A 17,897-nucleotide genomic window follows, 5' to 3' on the forward strand; every position below is an offset into this window, starting at 1 on the left:
GAGGAGGAGGAAGAGGAGGGAGAGGAGGAACTACATAAATCCTCCACAGACTGGGGGGGCGTGGGGGGGATCAGCTGGTCACGTGGACAGAGCTAAACATAGACCTGCAGCCGAAGATAGAAACAACGATCCCACTCAGCACCAGCAGGGGGCGCACACTGGACAAATCCACCATTAATAATTAATTAGAATAAAATAAATTAACAACACAAAAATAACTACAACCATTTTAAAACGCTTAAACAAATAATAATAAAAAACAAATAAATAAAATGGATGACGTGGCAAACCGTAAAAGTGAAGCCCAAACATCTTGATCGCCCCCTGGTGGCTGGCTGCAGTACAGGTCATAAACTCCTCCTCCTCCATGTTAGCAGACGGGACACGGAACAAATATCTAAGTAGATTAAATAAATGTTTGTAAAGATGTTTCTGTCTTTTCAGGTCGTTCTTATCTCTCTGATGTTTGGTTTGAATCAGTTATTTGATAATAAAAAATCATGATTTACAGCTCAGATTGACTCAGGATTGGTTGAGTGTGTGTGGGCGGGACCTCAATACCACGGCTCCGCCCCTCAATCACTGTGTCCTTTCAGGAGGAAGTGGAGACGAGTCGTCTTTATCTACAGACATTGATCCTCTTCATAATCAGTTTATGGGTAAAAACAACTTTCTGAAACGAGATGAGTAAAGAGGCGGAGTCTGTTTTTAGTGCAGTCTTATTTTTTAATAAAAGCTAAATTAATTTAAACCTCTGATACAATAACATACTGTACATTCAATATAAATATCTTCCTTCAAAAGTCCCGTGATCCTCCAGAGTTTGACCTATTCATCCGTCCCATGATGCTCTCTGAGGTCCGGTACACTTGTGGCGTCTGGACCCCGACAGCCACCTGAACTTCCTCCCGCAGGCGCTGCAGCTGAACTGCTTGTCTCCCGTGTGGACGGACATGTGCTGAGTCATGTGAACCTTCTGCGTGAAGCCCCTCCCACAGAACGGACACGTGAACGGCCTCTCTCCCGTGTGAAGCCTCTCGTGTGTTTTCAGATTCACCGAGCGGCCGAATCGTTTCCCACAGCGCGAGCAGCCGAACGGCTTCGCTCCCGTGTGACTGGTCATGTGACCCAGCAGCGACCTCTTGCAGCCGAACGCCTTCCCGCACTGGGAGCAGACGAACGGTCTCTCTCCCGTGTGAATCCTCACGTGCGTCTGCAAATGTTCCTTCCGGCCGAACAGCTTCCCACAGCGGGAGCAGCTGAAGGATTTCTTACTTCCTGAATCATTTACAAAGTTTAAACATGGTTCATTTCTCTGCTTCAGTTTCTGATCAAACGCTTTCGATTTAAATTCAGAGGAGTCTTCAGTCTCAGGACCTGGTTGTAAATGTCCCTCAGGACCTGAGTTCCTGGCTGGTCCTGGTTCTTGTTCTGGTTCTGGTTCTGGTTCTGGTTCTGGTTCTGGTTCTCCACAGTTCGCTCTGTTCTCCTCAGTCTGACTCGGATGAAGCTGTGACGACTGAGGTGTCTCTTCATCTTCTTCACTCTTCACAGCGACAGGACTCAATTTGAACTTGAGGTCCGCCTCCTCCAGCTGCTCTCCCTCCTGATTGGTCCACAGGTCAGGAAGCTGCAGGGATTGGCCAGCACACTTGTGTCTCTTGAGCTGATGAAGCCTCGTGAATCTTCTATCGCACACGTCGCAGCTGAGCCTGCTGTCCTTCGTGTGGACGGACATGTGCTGCGTCAGGTGTCCTCCATGTTTGAAGCTCCTCCCACACATGGAGCAGCTGAACGGTTTCTCCCCAGGCTCCGCCTCCCTGTCCTCCTCCGTCTGTCTCGGATGAGGACAGACACTCTGGTGACTCTTCGGCTGCGTGTGGGTTCTCTTGTGGATCTTCAGCTGTGGTCTGAACTTGGAGCAGCTGCAGGTTCTCTTTCCTCTCTTTCCTTTTCCTGCCGGGACTTCGATGGTTTTCAAAACCAACTGAGCTTCACTCGCCTCCGTCTCTGATCCTGAGGCTGTCCCAGCGTCCACATGTGAACTCTCTGGATTCAGTCCACAAACTGGTTCTGACAGACGGCTCCAAGGTTCCTCCTGCTCCTCTTTAATGTGGAGGAGCTCTGGGTTCTCCTGCTCCACACTGGGAACCTCTTCATCAGTCACCATCAGCTGCTGGACGTCTGCAGAGATCAGGAAACACACAGAGACAACGGGTTCATCCTCTTTTAATCTTTTTACCTTTTTCTCCACATTTGGGGAAAATAGAACAACACACATGAACCACAGAACGTTGTACAACAACAGAACCTCAGAGATATCAACTCACAAAGCACAAGAACCACCTGACGGATCCAAGGGGCCATTAAAACCACTTAAACCACTAAATCCACTTAAATAATCACTAGACCACTTTAAAGGGGATTTCTGTTGTTTCAGAATCAGGGTTAAATATCTCTCAGCTGCGGGAGGAGATGTTCTACTGAGGAGACGTTCTACTGAGGAGACGTTCTACTGAACCAACTCCAAAGGTTTTTAAAGAACCTTTCAAACACCTTCTAAAGATCAACTAGAACCTCCTGGAACCTCTTTCATCTCTGTACCACGTTCTCTGAAATGTTGAAGAGTCCTCAAGAACTTTGGTTTTATCCACTCTGAGATGTTCCTCTGTTCTCCTCATGTGGTTCCCACCTACACATTCATCTTCTTCACTCTTCCTCCTCCTCCAGCTGTTCCCCCCCCTGATTGTTCCTCTTTAATGTGTGTGTGTGTGGGGGGGGGCTGAGTTCCACTGCTCAGACAGAACATCGTCTTTATTCGCCTGCAGCTGCTTCACATCTGCAGAGAACCGTGAACTCCAGAACCATCAGAGAAGAACTGAAATTTAGAGACTTTGATTAGTTCTAATCCAAACAAGAAGAACCTTCTCCAGAAGAACCACACGCACTGTGGATCCTCATCAACGACCACAGGAACCACAGGAACCACAGGAACCACACGAGTCTCCAGCAGGACCCAGGCACCTTCTCTACAGATGTTCTCTGTTCCTCTTCTGTTCTGATACAGATGTTTTGTATCAATTTTTTTTATTACAGATGTTTTGTAACAGATGTTCTCTGATACATAAACGTAATTCTCTCTGATGACGTCAGTGCTACCGACAGCAGCCTGAGTCACATGACCAGAAGCAGCTAACAGTAGCTTAGCATCTCTAGCAGCACGTCAGAAACAGAACCGACCTGATGCTGTCAGCTCAGCTTCCGCTTGTTAACCTACTTCCGGTTCTCCGGCGTGCTGCTGCATCTCTGATCGCGATGTTCACCGGAACATTGACGGGATTCTGTCGGTGTTTACATCCGGTTAACGGTTCACTCTGCTAACCGCTAGCACCGGAAGCTGCTGGACACATCCGCTATCCCTTCCGGGGTGGATTTCAAAATAAAACTAACAGCTAATGACCAGGTTGTATTGAGGACTGTGATGAAGAGGAGACATCCGGAGGTGACGTCAGATGTTGTGAATCAATGTAAGTAATGTTTTTATAACAGAATTATGTTAATTATTAAAGTTAGCATGTCCAGCCAGCTTAGTACCAACTTGGGGTTGTTGACCTCTTGAAGTTGTCACTGTGACGTGTCAATCTCTGATTGGAGGAGATTAGTGTGATGTCATCATCACGTGCCTCCTAAACAGATTAAGAGGATTATTGTTTTTCCTCTTCAACTGCTGCTTTTATTCAAGCAGAAGAACAAACGATCGAGTGTACGACCAGGGGATTGATTGATCGTTTGATTGATTGATTGATTGATTGACTGATCGTTTGATTGATTGATTGATTGATTGATTGATTGATTGATTGACAGATGAAGCTGCATGTTATTTTGCTGCTGATCTGGAGCCTCTGTCTTCACAGAGTCGACTGCAGTCTGCCCGACTTCACACCTGCAACACCTCTGCTGCAGGTATGACACGTGCATGCTGGGGAAAAATGTATCCATACTTTAAGCTGATAAATGATAAAAATGACTTGTTAATGTTTCAAAGCACATGTGTGATGTTCACATGATCTGTAAAGCAGCAGCGCCCTCTGTAGACTAGTTGATGTTGTTGTAATGTTGCCACAGATTTTTTTAATCCTTGTGATTAAAGTGTTGTTGTGTTTGTCAGGTCGAAGCGTCCGTGAACTCTGGGTCAAAGGTCGAGGGCGTCTTGATGAAGAATCAAGTCAGTCGACTTCCTGGACTCTGTCGACGTCTGAAGAGACGAAGGATCAGTGTCCTGGTAAAAGACTCACAGCTTCATTCAGCTGAGACAAGAGACACACAGGAAATAACCTGTCTCTCTCTCTCTCTCCCAGTGTAACCTGGAGAAGTTCTGTTGGTGGGGGCGGAGTCAGGGGCGGGGTCAGGCCGGTCAGGTGTGTCGTTGTCCTCGTGGCTCCAGATGTTCTCATTTCTTTGTCCATAGTCTCTGAACCAATCACGTCAGACCTTTTCTTTTTCTGCCTCATTGTATCAAACTGATTCAACTTGAATAAAAGCAATAAAATCATCATCTGCTCTATTTCTTATTCATGTTATTAAATTATTTATTATAATTAAATGATTCAAATAATAATGATGTTTATTAAGATCTGTGTAATGTGCAGGAGTCACCACCAGGCGCTGTAGAAACGCTCTGATGACGTCAACCTCTGTGTCAGTCTGACGTTTACGTTTCCAACACACTGGCCTCAACAAGCCGTGGACAGGAAGTGACGAACGTTTATCATCAAAGTAAAAGCTGTGAGTCATTCACGTCACTGGGTTTTCAGACGTTTGTTCGAGTCTACGACGGAAACTGGACTAAAAGACTTTAATATATATTATGATATGTTCTGTGAGTCAATACATTATTTCTTGACATTCGTTACAATGTAGAGTGTTTATATACAGACATTACGAAGCAGTGCTTTTATTCTGAAGAGCGGCTACAGGAAGTGTCCGCTGTGTTCCCCGGTAGCCTGTGACGTCCCGGGCCGTTCCGCTAACAGTCGGCACTTTGATCAGACTCGTTCAGTCGCGTCGTGAAATCGTTAAACCGTTAAACCGTTAAATCGTTTTTTTCTCCTCCGGTGGAAACTTCTTCTTCTTCTAGGTTCCCGCGCTGGTTTCAAAATGGCGGCTGCTTCAGCGGATTACCGTGAGTGTTATTAGCTGGAGCTAAGCTAGCTAGCATTAGCATACGTCTGAGTACACTGGTAAGAGGCTAACTGTTAGCATCAGCAGGCAAGCAGCAGGACAGCTTCCTTCCATTTGATTTAAACTAGTTATGGATCCGGTTTATTATCGGTTCCATCCTCAGCCTCAAACTCTCAACAAAATGTATTATTGTTATTATTAAAGTGTAGAACTACTGTAGCTGTGTTAGCCTCTAAGCTAACATGCTAAGGCCAGATCTTTGTTTTGAGTGAGCAGAAGAGAAACGTGATTAAATCATCGGGTTGTTAAACTTTACTTCATCGATCGATCGGTTAATTATCTGCTGATGAAATCACACGATGATAATCTGCTGACAACAGAAGATCTTTCTGAGGATCATAGAAAACAACTTAGATAGATAGATGGATAGATGGATAGATAGATAGATAGATTACTTTATTCATCCCCGAAGGGAAATTAAGTCGTCATAGCAGCCGGTATATTTGAATACAATAAAATACAATACAATAAAATAAAAAATATTGAGGTAGAAAGAATAAAAACAGAAACACAAGATAAAATACAATAAAATAGGTAGATAAGGTGCAGTGGCAAGATGATGGTAATAGTACTGATGATATGATGGTAATGTTATTGTTAGACAGTATATAAGAATAGTACAGTATATATAGTATATAATATAACATAATATATATTTATAAATGATAGTAATTATACCAATATAATAGCAGTATATAGTAATAATGGCAGCAACAGTATATATAATAATAATAGTAATAGTGATATAATAACAGTAATAATTATAACATGTACACATGTATAAATATGTGTATATAGAGTTATGTATTCAAAGAATATACAGAGAGTATGATATAATATATGATATATAGTAGAGGTATGAATATAAGTATTTGACTATACAATAGGTAATATAATATACTATGAGTGTAAGAATATGTAGACAGAGTGTGCAAAAGACAATATTATTGTATTAGATGATATATAATATCAATATGGTTTATATGAACACATATCACATATGATGTGAAGTAAGTGTATATGGAGCAGAGTGTTGTACAGTGCAAGGAGACAGGTCTCAGACTGGAGTTAAACGTTTGAGTATAAAAATTACACATTTGATTAAAACGAATCTAATATGAGATCTTCTGTATGATCATTATTGATTATTAGTAATAATCAGGTGATGAGAGATGAACATGATTTACTGTAAATCCCAGTTTCCTGTTGGTAATGGTCTGAATGGTTGATTTGACTCCTCCAGGTTCCAGCCGCCTGGAGTCCCTCAGCTGAACAGGTCAGTGGAACCGTCATGTAAACAGGAAACAGGAAACAGAAGCGCTCGGTGTCAGGGTGGCGTCGGCGGCGTCCTGGTGGAGGAGTAGTCTAATGGAGAGCGACTGTCGGATCCCCGTGGCGTGTTGTCGACCCCGAGCTCTCGTCCTTCACGCTCTGTTCTGGGGTCTCGTGTCCCTGAGGTCAGTCCGGACGCCGAGGTCACAGATATTAATATATATTCACAATAATAACAACCAGAACAATCCTCCTGCCCAGAAAGGTTGAATGTGTGCGTGGTGCTGCCGGCTGGAAAGAGACATTTATAAAAGATAAATGTTTATAACATGAAGAGACAGAGTTACAGTTACTGTAATCTATTACCTATGATCTATAATCTATAATTGCTCACCCTCGGAGCTCCGCCCTTCAATCATTGACCAATCACGTGGGGTCTACAGGATATAAACTGGATTCAGACCACACTGTCTTCTTCAGAGGGAACCGGAGGAACCACAAACACATCTGTAACAAACACATCTGTAACAAACACATCTGTAACAAACACAAAGGCTGAAGATAAATCAGTCTGTCGTCATCAACACCTCCTTTCCTCCTCTCCTCCTCACCTCCTCACCTCCTCACCTCCTCACCTCCTAACCTCCTAACCTCCTCTCCTCCTGCATCCAAGCGCTCAAACAACGTGCGATTATTCATAAACTATAAGTCCTATCTGTGAAATATAAACACTGTGAAAATAGACTTTGCCGAACCTACGGATATATTTTTTACCGTTTGGCCGTGGGAGCGAGTTAGAAAGTCTGTCTCCTTCCAGTAATGTCCTCACACAGACGTGTCCCTCAGGAGGACGACAGAGACACGAGTGGAAAACACTCACAGTTACAACTTGTTGTGTTTCAGAGTGTTTGGAGCCGCCCTGCTGAGTGAGGACAGAACTACAGGTAACTGGCAATCAACTGAAAACCACAATAATAAAATCAAAATGTCTCCGGACAGGAGCAGCAAAGACTTCTGGGAAAATGACCTCTGGTTTCCTCTGCAGCAGTGAAACCCGTGGTCGCCCCCTGCTGGCTGCAGGAGGACTTCATTGTGACCTCAGCGTGTTTGCAGTGCGACGACTTCCAGGCTGTAAGTGTTTGAACACATCGAAGATGTCCCATGTCGGAGCGTCCTTGAACGCATCAGCAGTTTCCTGACCTCTTGTTGACGTGTTGTGGCGTTTCAGAAGTCGTGGTCGTCCTGTGGACCGACGGGTTATGTGGAGAAAATCAACTGCACCAGATCCAGCAAAGACGAGTACAAGAGGTCAGACGTCAGAACAGGAATCCACCCACAAATTATCTTAAGCATTCTGAAATATGTTTTCAATATTGTTAAATATCCACATTGTTATGGTTTTGAGCATCGTCATGGAAACTGTAAAATAAAAAATAAACCGAGTAACGTCTCCCCCCCCCACAGCTGTCGGTCGGCGGTGATGGAGGAGCATCTCTTCTGGAAGTTCGAGGCGGCCATGTTGGCTCTGATGGTCGTCTTCGCCGTGGTGGTGGTCGTCCGCCAGCGGTGGCTCGACCGCCTGGCGTCGGAGAAGGTCCGCCGACAGATCGAGTCCATCTAGGACTCGAGGATCCGGTCCTGGACAGTATTTTAATGTGCGAGTTCAACTGATCTGGATTCTGAGATCCATCAGGACTCAAGGAACCGGCCGGGAACTGGACTTTTCTTTTCAATCTGAACTTTATTGAACATGACAGGAGGAGACGATCTGGAGTCAGAGCAAAGATCAGAGAAGTCTGAATCTTTTAACTCGAGTTTTTTACATTATCAAGATCTTCACTCGTAAAAATTCAAAAGATGAATTCTCCAAGAATTTTATTTCAGACTTAAACCTTTGTGACATCACACATGGCGTCAAATCATTCAATTCAATCCTAATGGAGAATTCTACTTTATAAAATGTTCAAGCATTATTTTCAATATGAAACAAATAAAAGGTGAATCATGTCAGAACCGAGTTCTCATGTCGACTCGTCCCTCACTGTTATGAATCTGTCTTTCAGCTGATTGGTCGACCCAGCCCACACGCTGAGCCCTGATTGGTCGAGCCGCAAATGACGAACATTTGTCTTCAGATTTTATTAAATGTTTCGGTTTTTCTGTGATTAAATCAACGGGGTTCAGCGACAGGTTGTTAAAAATGAACTGAAACAAGAAAATTAAAATTCAACCAAAAACTCACGTGTTTCTGCGACTGAAGAAAGTAAAAGAACCAGCGTCACATGACGGGAAGTTAATACTAAATATTCTGAATCTTTTTATTTACATTGAATGTTATGATTTGATCCTGAGTCTCAAACCCTGATGCTTTTCAAATAAATTTCATACAGTAAAAGTTTTACTAAACAGTTAATGAGGTGAACTTTCACAACCATCAACATGAAGAACAAATGATTTAAAGTGGAAGGAATAAAATCATTTCTCCAATTAGAACTCAGCTCTGACTAAAAATAAACTAAATATTTCCGAAGGGTTTTGAAAGAGTCGCTCATACAAGATTTTCAGTTTCTCATTAAACTGAGTTATGTGTTTTAATCTGTTGATTAATATCTTTAAAAAAAAATGTGTAAAAAATCTGGGTTCTGATTGGCTGTCTGGACTCAGTTGGGTCTTCAGTAGAGTGATGTCATCAAAGAGTCTCTGTCGTCTCATTGGCTGCGACCAGCCCTCAGTTGATTGGCTCATAAGCTGTCGTTGAATCCGCTGGTTTCTTACTCAGGCCGACCCAGAGTCCGCCCAGCAACAGGAGGAGCACCAGGGATCCCAGTGCCACCGCCATGATGGCCACCACCAGCGGCGAGAAGGAGTCGACAGGCGGAGAGCCGACGCCCACCACCAGCGTCCTGAGGGAGAGAGGCCACATGTCAGGAGGAGGTTTCAACTCACCAGGAATCGTCCAATCAGAGCGCAGGCCACTGACCAGCTGAGGAACCCAGTGCTGTTGTAGAACGGTTCCCCGGCGAGGCCGAAGCTCACGTTGATCCCGACCGGGTCGAGGGCGGAGTAGAACGCCCGGACGAGCCCCGACGCCGCGGCGGTGGTCCCTGCGCTCTGAGGGCGGGGCTCGGAGTGACTGCAGGGCGTGGCTTCCTCAAGGGCGGGATCAGACCGCCGGTACGCCACCGGCTTCCACTGCACGAAGCTCCGCCCATCAGAGCTGCCGTTCGCCGCCGAAACCCAATGAGACGCCTGAGAGCAAACGACAGGAATCTCAAATAACAAGCAAATGATTTCAGATTTATAGCTGCAGCGTTATCAATGAATCACTCGATTATGGATTTATTATTGGTGATAAATATCCCTTCTTGTTTCCATGGTGACCAACATTTCGCTCAGTTGTTGTGACTCGAGGATTCAGATCCTTTAGTTTTCTGCTGTAGAAGTAAAGCTTTGCTCGGATGAATTATGAATTATTACCTTGAATATTGACGGCGTGTACTCGTCATCGATCGATCGATGAACCTCCACCCTGCTCAGAGGATAAGCCCCGCCCACTGACTGCAGCTCCAATAGGAACCTGGAACGAGTTGCTCGTGGCAACAAGCCATCGATCCACACCTCCAGCTGGGAGGAGTTAGATGTGTGTAAGAGGCGGGGCCAGGTCTGACCACGCCCATCTGACTCAAATACTGACAACTGGGAGAAAAAACATGAACATAATTTTAACAAATCCAACCCCTGCTCATGATGTCATCGTGTATCGATGACATCATCACATCCTGTTCAGTTACATTATATCAGATCATTTGAAAGCGGGTGTCACCGTGCCGACAGACCTGCAGGCAGAGCACGCCACTGGAGGCGTTGGTGACGGCGCCGCAGAGCCGGGCGCCGTCGCCCGTCAGGTTGAGACGAGCCCAGGTGAAGTTCTGCAGCTCGTAGGGGGGGAAGAGGTCAGAGGTCGGGTCGGCCGTGTCGTTCACGTCATCGTACTCCAGCAACTGAGACAGGATCAAGATTCAGCCAATGAGAGCGCTCCTCTCGGTAGGTGTCAGCTAACGGTGACAGATTGAGGTGGGTGTGTCTCACCCGGCTGAAGACGACGGCGGTGCTGGACAGGATGCTGCTCTCCGGCTCCACCCTCAGGCTGCCGCTGGTGTTACGGGCCAGAAACAGAGGCCAGTCCACCTGAGAGGGAACACGTCGGGATGTTAGAACCTCACCAGCTCACGATCCGTTCCTAAAGACTAAACCTGATCCCAGAGTTCTAAACTACAACGGAACCAGCAGCAGCTACACAAGCCTCTGGCTTCCAGACAGCGCCCCCTGTGGGATCATCTGTGCAAAATTCAAAATAGATGACGACGTTTCAAATGAAAATCAACAGTATTGTCTTGAAACTCAGTTATAAGAAATATTTTCAGGTTTCTCAGATCAATTCTGACCTGGACAGTAGAAGAAGAAGAGTTGGTGTGGACGAGCAGCAGCGTTGGCGCCCCCTGGCTGCAGAACAGGTAGTGCAGCGTGTCGTTGTCTCCCAGGGCTCTCACGTGCAGCAGGTCGCCACCAGGAGGCGACGTCCGACCGGGATTCAACTGGACCGACAACTGAGGGACGGAGGAATAAACAAATAAGCAGTCCATGATAAATCAAGACACTGATCGTTCAGTTTTAATCAAGGAAGGTAAAAATCTGATCACAGTATTACGTTTATTTAACCCTTTGATACACAAGCTATGCAAACCCCTTCTAAGGCACAACATGGGTCAAAATGACCCGTATTGACCTACAATGGTATTTCATGCATGGCTGAGTGTTTCTTCGCTATATTTTTGGAAATCAACTTATTTCATCATTTAATATTCAAAGTATTCATTAAATATCTTGTTTTTGATTACCACAAATCATTATTTTCATTTTATCTTTCTTAATTTATGAACTAAACTATTTTTTGTATTTTTACTTCAAGTTTACACACATGGGTAAAAAATGACCAGATGGAGTTTTAATTGTAAATATCTTTGCAATAAATGTATTTCATCATTCAGATTTCCAGGAATTCCTCAATTAACTTGTTTTTGATCATCACAAATTCTTATTTTCATTTGTCCTTTTTTACTTTTTCAATAAAAATCATTTTTGTATCACTACCCTTCTAAGGCACAACATGGGTCAAAAATGACCAGTATTCATTTTGCATGTTATTTCATGCATGGCTGTGCTTCTTTGCTATATCTTTTCAAATCTATTTATTTAATCCTTTAATATTACAGAGTATTCATTAAAATATCTTGTTTTTGATTACCACAAATCATTATTTTCATTTTTTCTGCCTTAATTTTTTAACTAAAATAGTTTTTGTATTACTACATCAATTTTACACACATGGGTCAAAAATGAACAGAACCGGTTCATAGTTTGATATTTACTCCTTACTTACTACTTTAAAATAACCTTTAGATTTAGATTAACCACACGATCACGTGGCTGAGGTTTCAGTCAGAAACAGAAAAGAAACTTGTTTATAATTTAAAATCACGAGACAAAACTACATTAAAAAATCAGTTTCTCCTAAAAACCTTCACATGTGTGAATCCGGATCCAAAACTCAGATCAACCCAGAGAAACGTTTCAACAAACACAGTTCAACACGTTCAGCTTCAGACACTCAGGCTTTTAATCTGAAAACAGGAAGTGAAGTTTCACTTCCTCAGTTTGTTGTTTTCTGACTCAGATCAGATCTAACTTCACCTGGAACTCGAGCGGGTTTTTCTCACCTGTCGCTCGAACGAACTTTGACTCGAAGCGGAAACCAGCGTCACCAGTAAGACCAGTATCACCAGAACCCGGGTCCCACTCCTCAGCAGGGCCGCCATCTTTGTTGTGACTGAACTTCAGATCACATGACTTCCTGCTTCATATGTCAGCTGACAACGGACAAGCTCCGCCTCCTCAAACACATTTCTTCTTCATGGACGAACCGACAGTCACGTGATACGAGAAGAAACAAAGACGCCATCGCACGATGACTTCAGAAATAAATTCATAAAATATATATCAGATTTCATTTGATCATAAAATTGTAAAAATGCTAAAAGCGATATAAAATGCAAATTATGTTTAATGTAAGATATTAAAATGTATATTAATAAAGTACAGAGCAGAGATAATTACATAATACTTACTTGAGTCCTTGTATTTTAAAATGATATAACTTTTCTAAATGTTCATAAAGGAATCTGAACTATCAGAACCCGATTTAAAAAACAAAACATTTAATTTTAACAATTTCTTATGTTGCTGAAAATAATTCCTTTGATCCTTAATCTGCAGATGAGATCGAATTTGAGATAAACATGGATTTTAAAATGTATTTTTAAGATAAAAACATCTTTGCTCTGTGAATTTAATAATGGGATGGATTTGGTTTATTGATCAGACGCCTGTGAAGCAGATTCTTTAAATGCATCACTTTGGTTTAATTTCAGAAATCATTTCCCGTCTTTTTTTCTATTTAAATGAACCAAATTAACTTGATTTATACATTTCATGTTCATTAAAACTATATAAACATATAGCATTATATATAAACATTTGGTATGAGAAAGATAAATCAGATATGATCAAAATGTGTGTGATGAAAAACTGCACAGTTCTCAACTTGTTCATATTTTTATTATTGACCTACAGATCAACAGCACGACCTCAGATGAACAGAAACAAAGCTGACGTGTGGAAACAGGAGGACTGGCTCGAACTTTAATCACTGCTTTCATTACGTTTGATGAGTCGTCTGGTCGCACACACGCACACATACATACACACACACGTACACACAAACACACGGAGTGATGTGGATCTGGACTGATGTGGACTGATGTGGATCACTCGACTCCTGGTCCCTGCTGCTGATCCTCTTTGTCTTTCTTCTTGTGACCAGAGACGATGTCGTCGATGCGCAGCAGCAAGATGGCCGTCTGAAAAACACAGGAACAGTTAGAGTGTTGATCGGGATCAGAACCGCTCGGGATCAGAACCGCTCGGGATCAGAATCAGGAAGTGGTCCCCACCTCCATGGCGGTCTTGTAGGTCTGAGCCTTCACGGCGAGCGGGTCCCAGATGCCCATAGACGCCATGTCGGACAGAAGGCCGGTCTCTCCGTCCACGCCCCAATTTGCAGTGTTGTCCAGAGTGTGTTTGGCCTGAGGAACAAGATCGTTAGCGACGGCACGAGTTTAAATAAAGTTGTGTAACCGAACGTTATCAATAAAGTTTTGGCCGTACCCTCAGTGAGGTCAGCACTCGTATGGTGGAGGCTCCACAGTTCTGGATCAGGGTTCTGGGGATGACCTCCAGCGCCAGGGCCACGGCCCGGTACGGCCACTGCTCGATGCCGGTCAGAGCACGGGAACGCTCGGTCAGACGCTTCGATATCGCCATCTCCACGGCGCCGCCGCCCGGCAGCAGGAAGGGCTCCAGCAGCACGTTACGACACACCTGCATGGCGTCCTGCAGGTTCCTCTCCACCTCCTGAGGGTCAGAGAGCGGAGAACGTGAGCTGGGACACATGTTCACAGATGTTCTGAAGACACGGAGGAGGGCGGGTTCTTACCGCCAGGATCTCCTTGCTGGCGCCTCGCAGCAGGATGGTACACGCCTTGGGATCTTTGCACTCGGTGACGAAGGTGAAATACTCGTCACCGATCTTCTTCACCTCGAACAGCCCGGCTCCAGTACCCACGTCTTCCTCACGCAGCTCGTCGGTCCGACTGACGATACGAGCCCCGCACGCCCTGAGAGAGAGAGAGAGAGGGGTGCGTTAGGTGGTTAAACAGTGTGACATCACATCCTGCTGATTGTTGATTGGCTGGAGCTTGAGGTTACCTGGCGATGCGGTTGTTGTCGGTCTTCCTGACGCGGCGGATGGCGGTGATGTTGGCCTTCACCAGGTAGTGCTGAGCCAGGTCTGCAACAAACAGGTCATTAACACACAGCGCTTGTGTGATGTCACTTCCTGTCCTGATCTCGGTCTACTAAGTGAATCTGATCCCAGGAGGCAACTGGTGAGCTGTCAAGGTCAGAGGTCACAGGACCTGGGCTCAGTTACTGCTTCACACCAAGTTGGTGCTTTCTTAACGAGTGGATGATGATGTCAAAACATGCGTGTGAGTGGCGTGAGTGGCGTGTTGGAGGCGTGTGAGTGGCGTGTGAGTGGCGTGTTGGAGGCGTGTGAGACGTACCGGAGATTCCCTTCTCGGTGAAGATCAGGTCTGGCTTGAGGCGGATGATGTCCTCACAGATCTGCTTGATGTACTCTTCCTCCATCTCCAGGATCCTGGCGAAGTCTTCCTCCTTACTGATCTCAATGTCCGTCTGCACACAGGGGTCAAAGGTCACGTGATGCTCAGCTGCAGTAATGAGTGTTTGTGTGTGCATGTGTGTGTGTGTGCATGTGTGTGTGCATGTGTGTGTCTTACCTGGCTCTCTCCCTTCTTGTACTCCAGAGAGCAGTCCAGCAGGACGATGCGGGGGTCTCGGATCAGTCGCTTCATGCGGGGGTGCGTCACGTCCTTGTTGACCATCACGCCCTTCAGGACGCACGAGTCCTCGATGATTCCACCTGGAACCTGAACACCACACGGGTCAAAGGAGCCGGGGGGGTGGATGGGCGGGGGCGGGACCGGCGGCGGGGGCGTGTCCGACTCTTACCTTCTCCACCTTGGCGTACTTCTTGATGTCGATCTCCTTGCGCCCGTTGTCCTCCAGCTCCACGGTGCGGACGGCGTCCAGGGCGATGTTGCACGCCATCTCTGACCAGCGGCTCAGGGCTTTGGTGTTGATGGCCGAGTGGAGGATCTTCAGCATCATGGAGCGGTCGGAGGTGTCCACGGGGGTGCTGAGGGGTCAGAGGTCAAAGGTCAGCCACCAAGCAGATGACATGTCAGTCAAGTTCTGTCAGACCCTCACCTCCTCTCTGACCTCCTCCCTGACCTCCTCAGAGACCCTCACCTCCTCTCTGACCTCCTCCCTGACCTCCTCAGAGACCCTCACCTCCTCTCTGCACGTACCTGACCTCCTCAGAGACCCTCACCTCCTCCCTGACCCCCCCAGATACCCTCACCTCCTCACAGACCCTCACCTCCTCCCTGACCCCCCCAGATACCCTCACCTCCTCACAGACCTCCCCAGAGACCCTCACCTCCTCCCTCACAGACCTCCTCAGATACCCTCACCTCCTCACAGACCTCCCCAGAGACCCTCACCTCCTCCCTCACAGACCTCCTCAGAGACCCTCACAGACCTCATCAGAGACCCTCAACCCCTCCCTCACCTCCTAAGAGACCCTCACAGACCTCCTCAGAGACCCTCCCTCACCTCCTCAGAGACCCTCACCTCCTCCCTCACCTCCTCACAGACCTCCTCAGAGACCCTCACCTCCTCACAGACCTCCTCCCTCACCTCCTCAGAGACCCTCACCTCCTCACAGACCCTCACCTCCTCACAGACCTCCTCCCTCACCTTCTCAGAGACCCTCACCTCCTCAGAGACCCTCACCTCCTCCCCCACCTCCTCCCTCACCTCCTCTCTGCACGTACCTGACCTCCTTCAGAACCTCCAGCATGTCCTCCAGGGCCTGTCTGTAGGCACCGATGATGATGGTCGGGTGCATCTGCTGCTCCAGGAACTGCTCTGCTACGGAGAGCATCTCCCCAGCTGAGGAGGAAGAGGAGGAGGAAGAGGAGGAGGAGCTTAGTGACACACAGTTCCCGTCACAGACACACAAACAGACACACAAACAGTCAGAGTCTCACCCAGGATGATGACGGACGTGGTCCCGTCTCCCACCTCCTCGTCCTGCGTGCGGCTGATCTCGATCATGGTCTTGGCGGCAGGATGCTGGACCTGGATCTGTTACCATGGAGACAGAGGTTGAACAGTAAAGCCGGTGCAGAGGTTTGATGACATGTGACACGGTGGCAGAGCGGCCCTCACCTCTCTGAGGATGGCGTTTCCATCGTTGGTCATCACGATCCCCCCCATGGGGTCGAGCAGCATCTGCAAACACAAGCAATCAACTTCCTGCTTCATCTGCATATGAATTATAATATTTCCCTCAGAATGATCAGAACTGTTCAGAGAGACCAAAGGAATTTAACTCTAAAACAAACACATTCTCTCATTTCACTCTGGTTGTTACTTAGTCAAGTACTCAGTAATGTAATCTATTACTGTCTAGGTAATGTTGTGATGCTGTGAGATGATGATGATGATGTCTGACCTTCATCATGGCCCGCGGGCCGAGGCAGGTCCGGATCACATCAGCGATGGTCTGAAACAGAGTCAGAGGTTAGTACCTGATGAGCACGTCATGGATGACGTCACAGCGAGCGGCCGTGCGCTCACCTTCGCGGCGGTGATGTTTCCGGTCTGAACTTTACGTCCAGACTCTCTCTTCACGTTCTGGTCTGAAAGAGAAAACACATCGTCACATCCGGGTTCCGGTCACACGTGGTTCTCCTCACAGGGCTTTTATTTTGAAATGATTGATTGATTCTAGATTGATGGGTTTATCGGGTGTGACGTATTAAAGGAATATGAAACAGTGAATACATTTGAATTAAAATATATAAACAGCAGCTGACGTCACGTTACAAAGAGATGGACAGAAGGAGGTGAGGCTGACTCTGGAACCAGATGGAACCTGGTCTGTGTTGATCCGGACCGGTGAGGGTGGGGCTGCTAACAAAGCATCTGCGTGTGCGCTGCAGCCCGTTAGCCGTTAGCCGCTAGCAGCTAGCTGCCGGTGCGAGCCTTCTACCGGAAGATCCGGGTTCATGTTAGTTCCGTTCACCGAGCCACCGGGACACAGCGGGATCAGCTAACTGCTAACGAGCTAACGAGCTAAGTGCTGAGTAACGCTGCTCCGCATGCTCTTAAGATGCTAACAGCTAGCATGGCTAGCAGACCGGAGGAAGCACGTGCCGCACCGGGTGCGACGGAACAGCCACGGAGCGGTTCCGGTCCCGGCCCCGGGCGAGCTGCCGGTACCGGGACCGGATCCCCGCGGTGGAGGGACCGGGAGGAACCGGGAAAGAGGAACTTACTGAGAACTAGAACCTGCTGCCCGAACATGATGACCGATCTACCGTGGACGCGCCTGGAGCTGTGACGTGCACGAGCGGAAGAACGAGTCCCACATCAAGGGCGGGACCAGAAGCTCACATGGACCAATCAGATCACAGCATTATCATGACCGACACGTGGGTCCACCAATGGAGTCAATGAGCTGAAAGTCTTAAAGCGACCGAAGCCTTTTATGGTCAAAACCACAAAGAACAAGTTCAGATGATAATAATAACATTATTATTGTTATTGTTATTAAA

The 17,897-nt window shown here is 46.5% G+C and overlaps 4 protein-coding genes across 4 annotated transcripts; 1 reads left to right on the forward strand and 3 right to left on the reverse strand.

The window, feature by feature from the left end:
* Positions 1–703: 703 nt before the first annotated feature.
* Positions 704–3,414, reverse strand: LOC133025615 (gastrula zinc finger protein XlCGF57.1-like). The gene is made up of 2 exons (XM_061092327.1): positions 3,241–3,414; positions 704–2,184 (listed from the first exon to the last, which is right to left on the reverse strand). Exon 2 carries the CDS (start codon positions 2,168–2,170, stop codon positions 833–835), a length of 1,338 nt encoding a protein of 445 aa, XP_060948310.1. The 5' UTR covers positions 2,171–2,184; positions 3,241–3,414; the 3' UTR covers positions 704–832.
* Positions 3,415–5,000: 1,586 nt separating this feature from the next.
* Positions 5,001–8,530, forward strand: jtb (jumping translocation breakpoint). The gene is made up of 6 exons (XM_061092398.1): positions 5,001–5,182; positions 6,485–6,698; positions 7,417–7,457; positions 7,559–7,644; positions 7,742–7,821; positions 7,978–8,530. The coding sequence occupies exons 2-6, from the start codon at positions 6,610–6,612 to the stop codon at positions 8,132–8,134; spliced, it is 453 nt and encodes a 150-aa protein (XP_060948381.1). The 5' UTR covers positions 5,001–5,182; positions 6,485–6,609; the 3' UTR covers positions 8,135–8,530.
* Positions 8,235–12,410, reverse strand: glmp (glycosylated lysosomal membrane protein). Its single transcript, XM_061092341.1, has 7 exons — positions 12,291–12,410; positions 10,959–11,120; positions 10,603–10,701; positions 10,350–10,514; positions 9,991–10,209; positions 9,494–9,762; positions 8,235–9,416 (listed from the first exon to the last, which is right to left on the reverse strand). Exons 1-7 carry the CDS (start codon positions 12,387–12,389, stop codon positions 9,242–9,244), a joined length of 1,188 nt encoding a protein of 395 aa, XP_060948324.1. The 5' UTR covers positions 12,390–12,410; the 3' UTR covers positions 8,235–9,241.
* A 756-nt stretch (positions 12,411–13,166) lies between these two features.
* On the reverse strand, positions 13,167–17,683 carry cct3 (chaperonin containing TCP1, subunit 3 (gamma)). Its single transcript, XM_061092311.1, has 14 exons — positions 17,619–17,683; positions 16,918–16,979; positions 16,793–16,843; positions 16,507–16,569; positions 16,326–16,422; positions 16,110–16,227; positions 15,223–15,409; positions 14,991–15,140; positions 14,754–14,886; positions 14,398–14,479; positions 14,126–14,306; positions 13,798–14,043; positions 13,584–13,715; positions 13,167–13,490 (listed from the first exon to the last, which is right to left on the reverse strand). The coding sequence occupies exons 1-14, from the start codon at positions 17,644–17,646 to the stop codon at positions 13,398–13,400; spliced, it is 1,623 nt and encodes a 540-aa protein (XP_060948294.1). The 5' UTR covers positions 17,647–17,683; the 3' UTR covers positions 13,167–13,397.
* Between the last annotated feature and the right edge of the window lie 214 nt (positions 17,684–17,897).

The sequence above is a fragment of the Limanda limanda genome, chromosome 19 (assembly GCF_963576545.1).
Source record: "Limanda limanda chromosome 19, fLimLim1.1, whole genome shotgun sequence".
Classification (NCBI taxonomy): domain Eukaryota; kingdom Metazoa; phylum Chordata; class Actinopteri; order Pleuronectiformes; family Pleuronectidae; genus Limanda; species Limanda limanda.

Coding starts and splice junctions, on each gene's coding strand:
- LOC133025615 (XM_061092327.1), bottom strand. CDS start 2,170: ATGGTGACTGATGAAGAGGTTCCCAGTGTGGAGCAGGAGAACCCAGAG.
- cct3 (XM_061092311.1), bottom strand. CDS start 17,646: ATGTTCGGGCAGCAGGTTCTAGTTCTCA. Junction 15,141..15,222: donor AGTACGCCAAGGTGGAGAAG/GTAAGAGTCGGA, acceptor TGTGGTGTTCAG/GTTCCAGGTGGAATCATCGA. Junction 13,491..13,583: donor CCTACAAGACCGCCATGGAG/GTGGGGACCACT, acceptor TGTGTTTTTCAG/ACGGCCATCTTGCTGCTGCG.
- jtb (XM_061092398.1), top strand. CDS start 6,610: ATGGAGAGCGACTGTCGGATCCCCGTGGCGTGTTGTCGACCCCGAGCT. Junction 7,645..7,741: donor AGTGCGACGACTTCCAGGCT/GTAAGTGTTTGA, acceptor GTGGCGTTTCAG/AAGTCGTGGTCGTCCTGTGG. Junction 7,822..7,977: donor AGCAAAGACGAGTACAAGAG/GTCAGACGTCAG, acceptor CCCCCCCCACAG/CTGTCGGTCGGCGGTGATGG.
- glmp (XM_061092341.1), bottom strand. CDS start 12,389: ATGGCGGCCCTGCTGAGGAGTGGGACCCGGGTTCTGGTGATACTGGTC. Junction 9,763..9,990: donor ACACGCCGTCAATATTCAAG/GTAATAATTCAT, acceptor GTTTGCTCTCAG/GCGTCTCATTGGGTTTCGGC. Junction 9,417..9,493: donor AGCACTGGGTTCCTCAGCTG/GTCAGTGGCCTG, acceptor TCTCTCCCTCAG/GACGCTGGTGGTGGGCGTCG.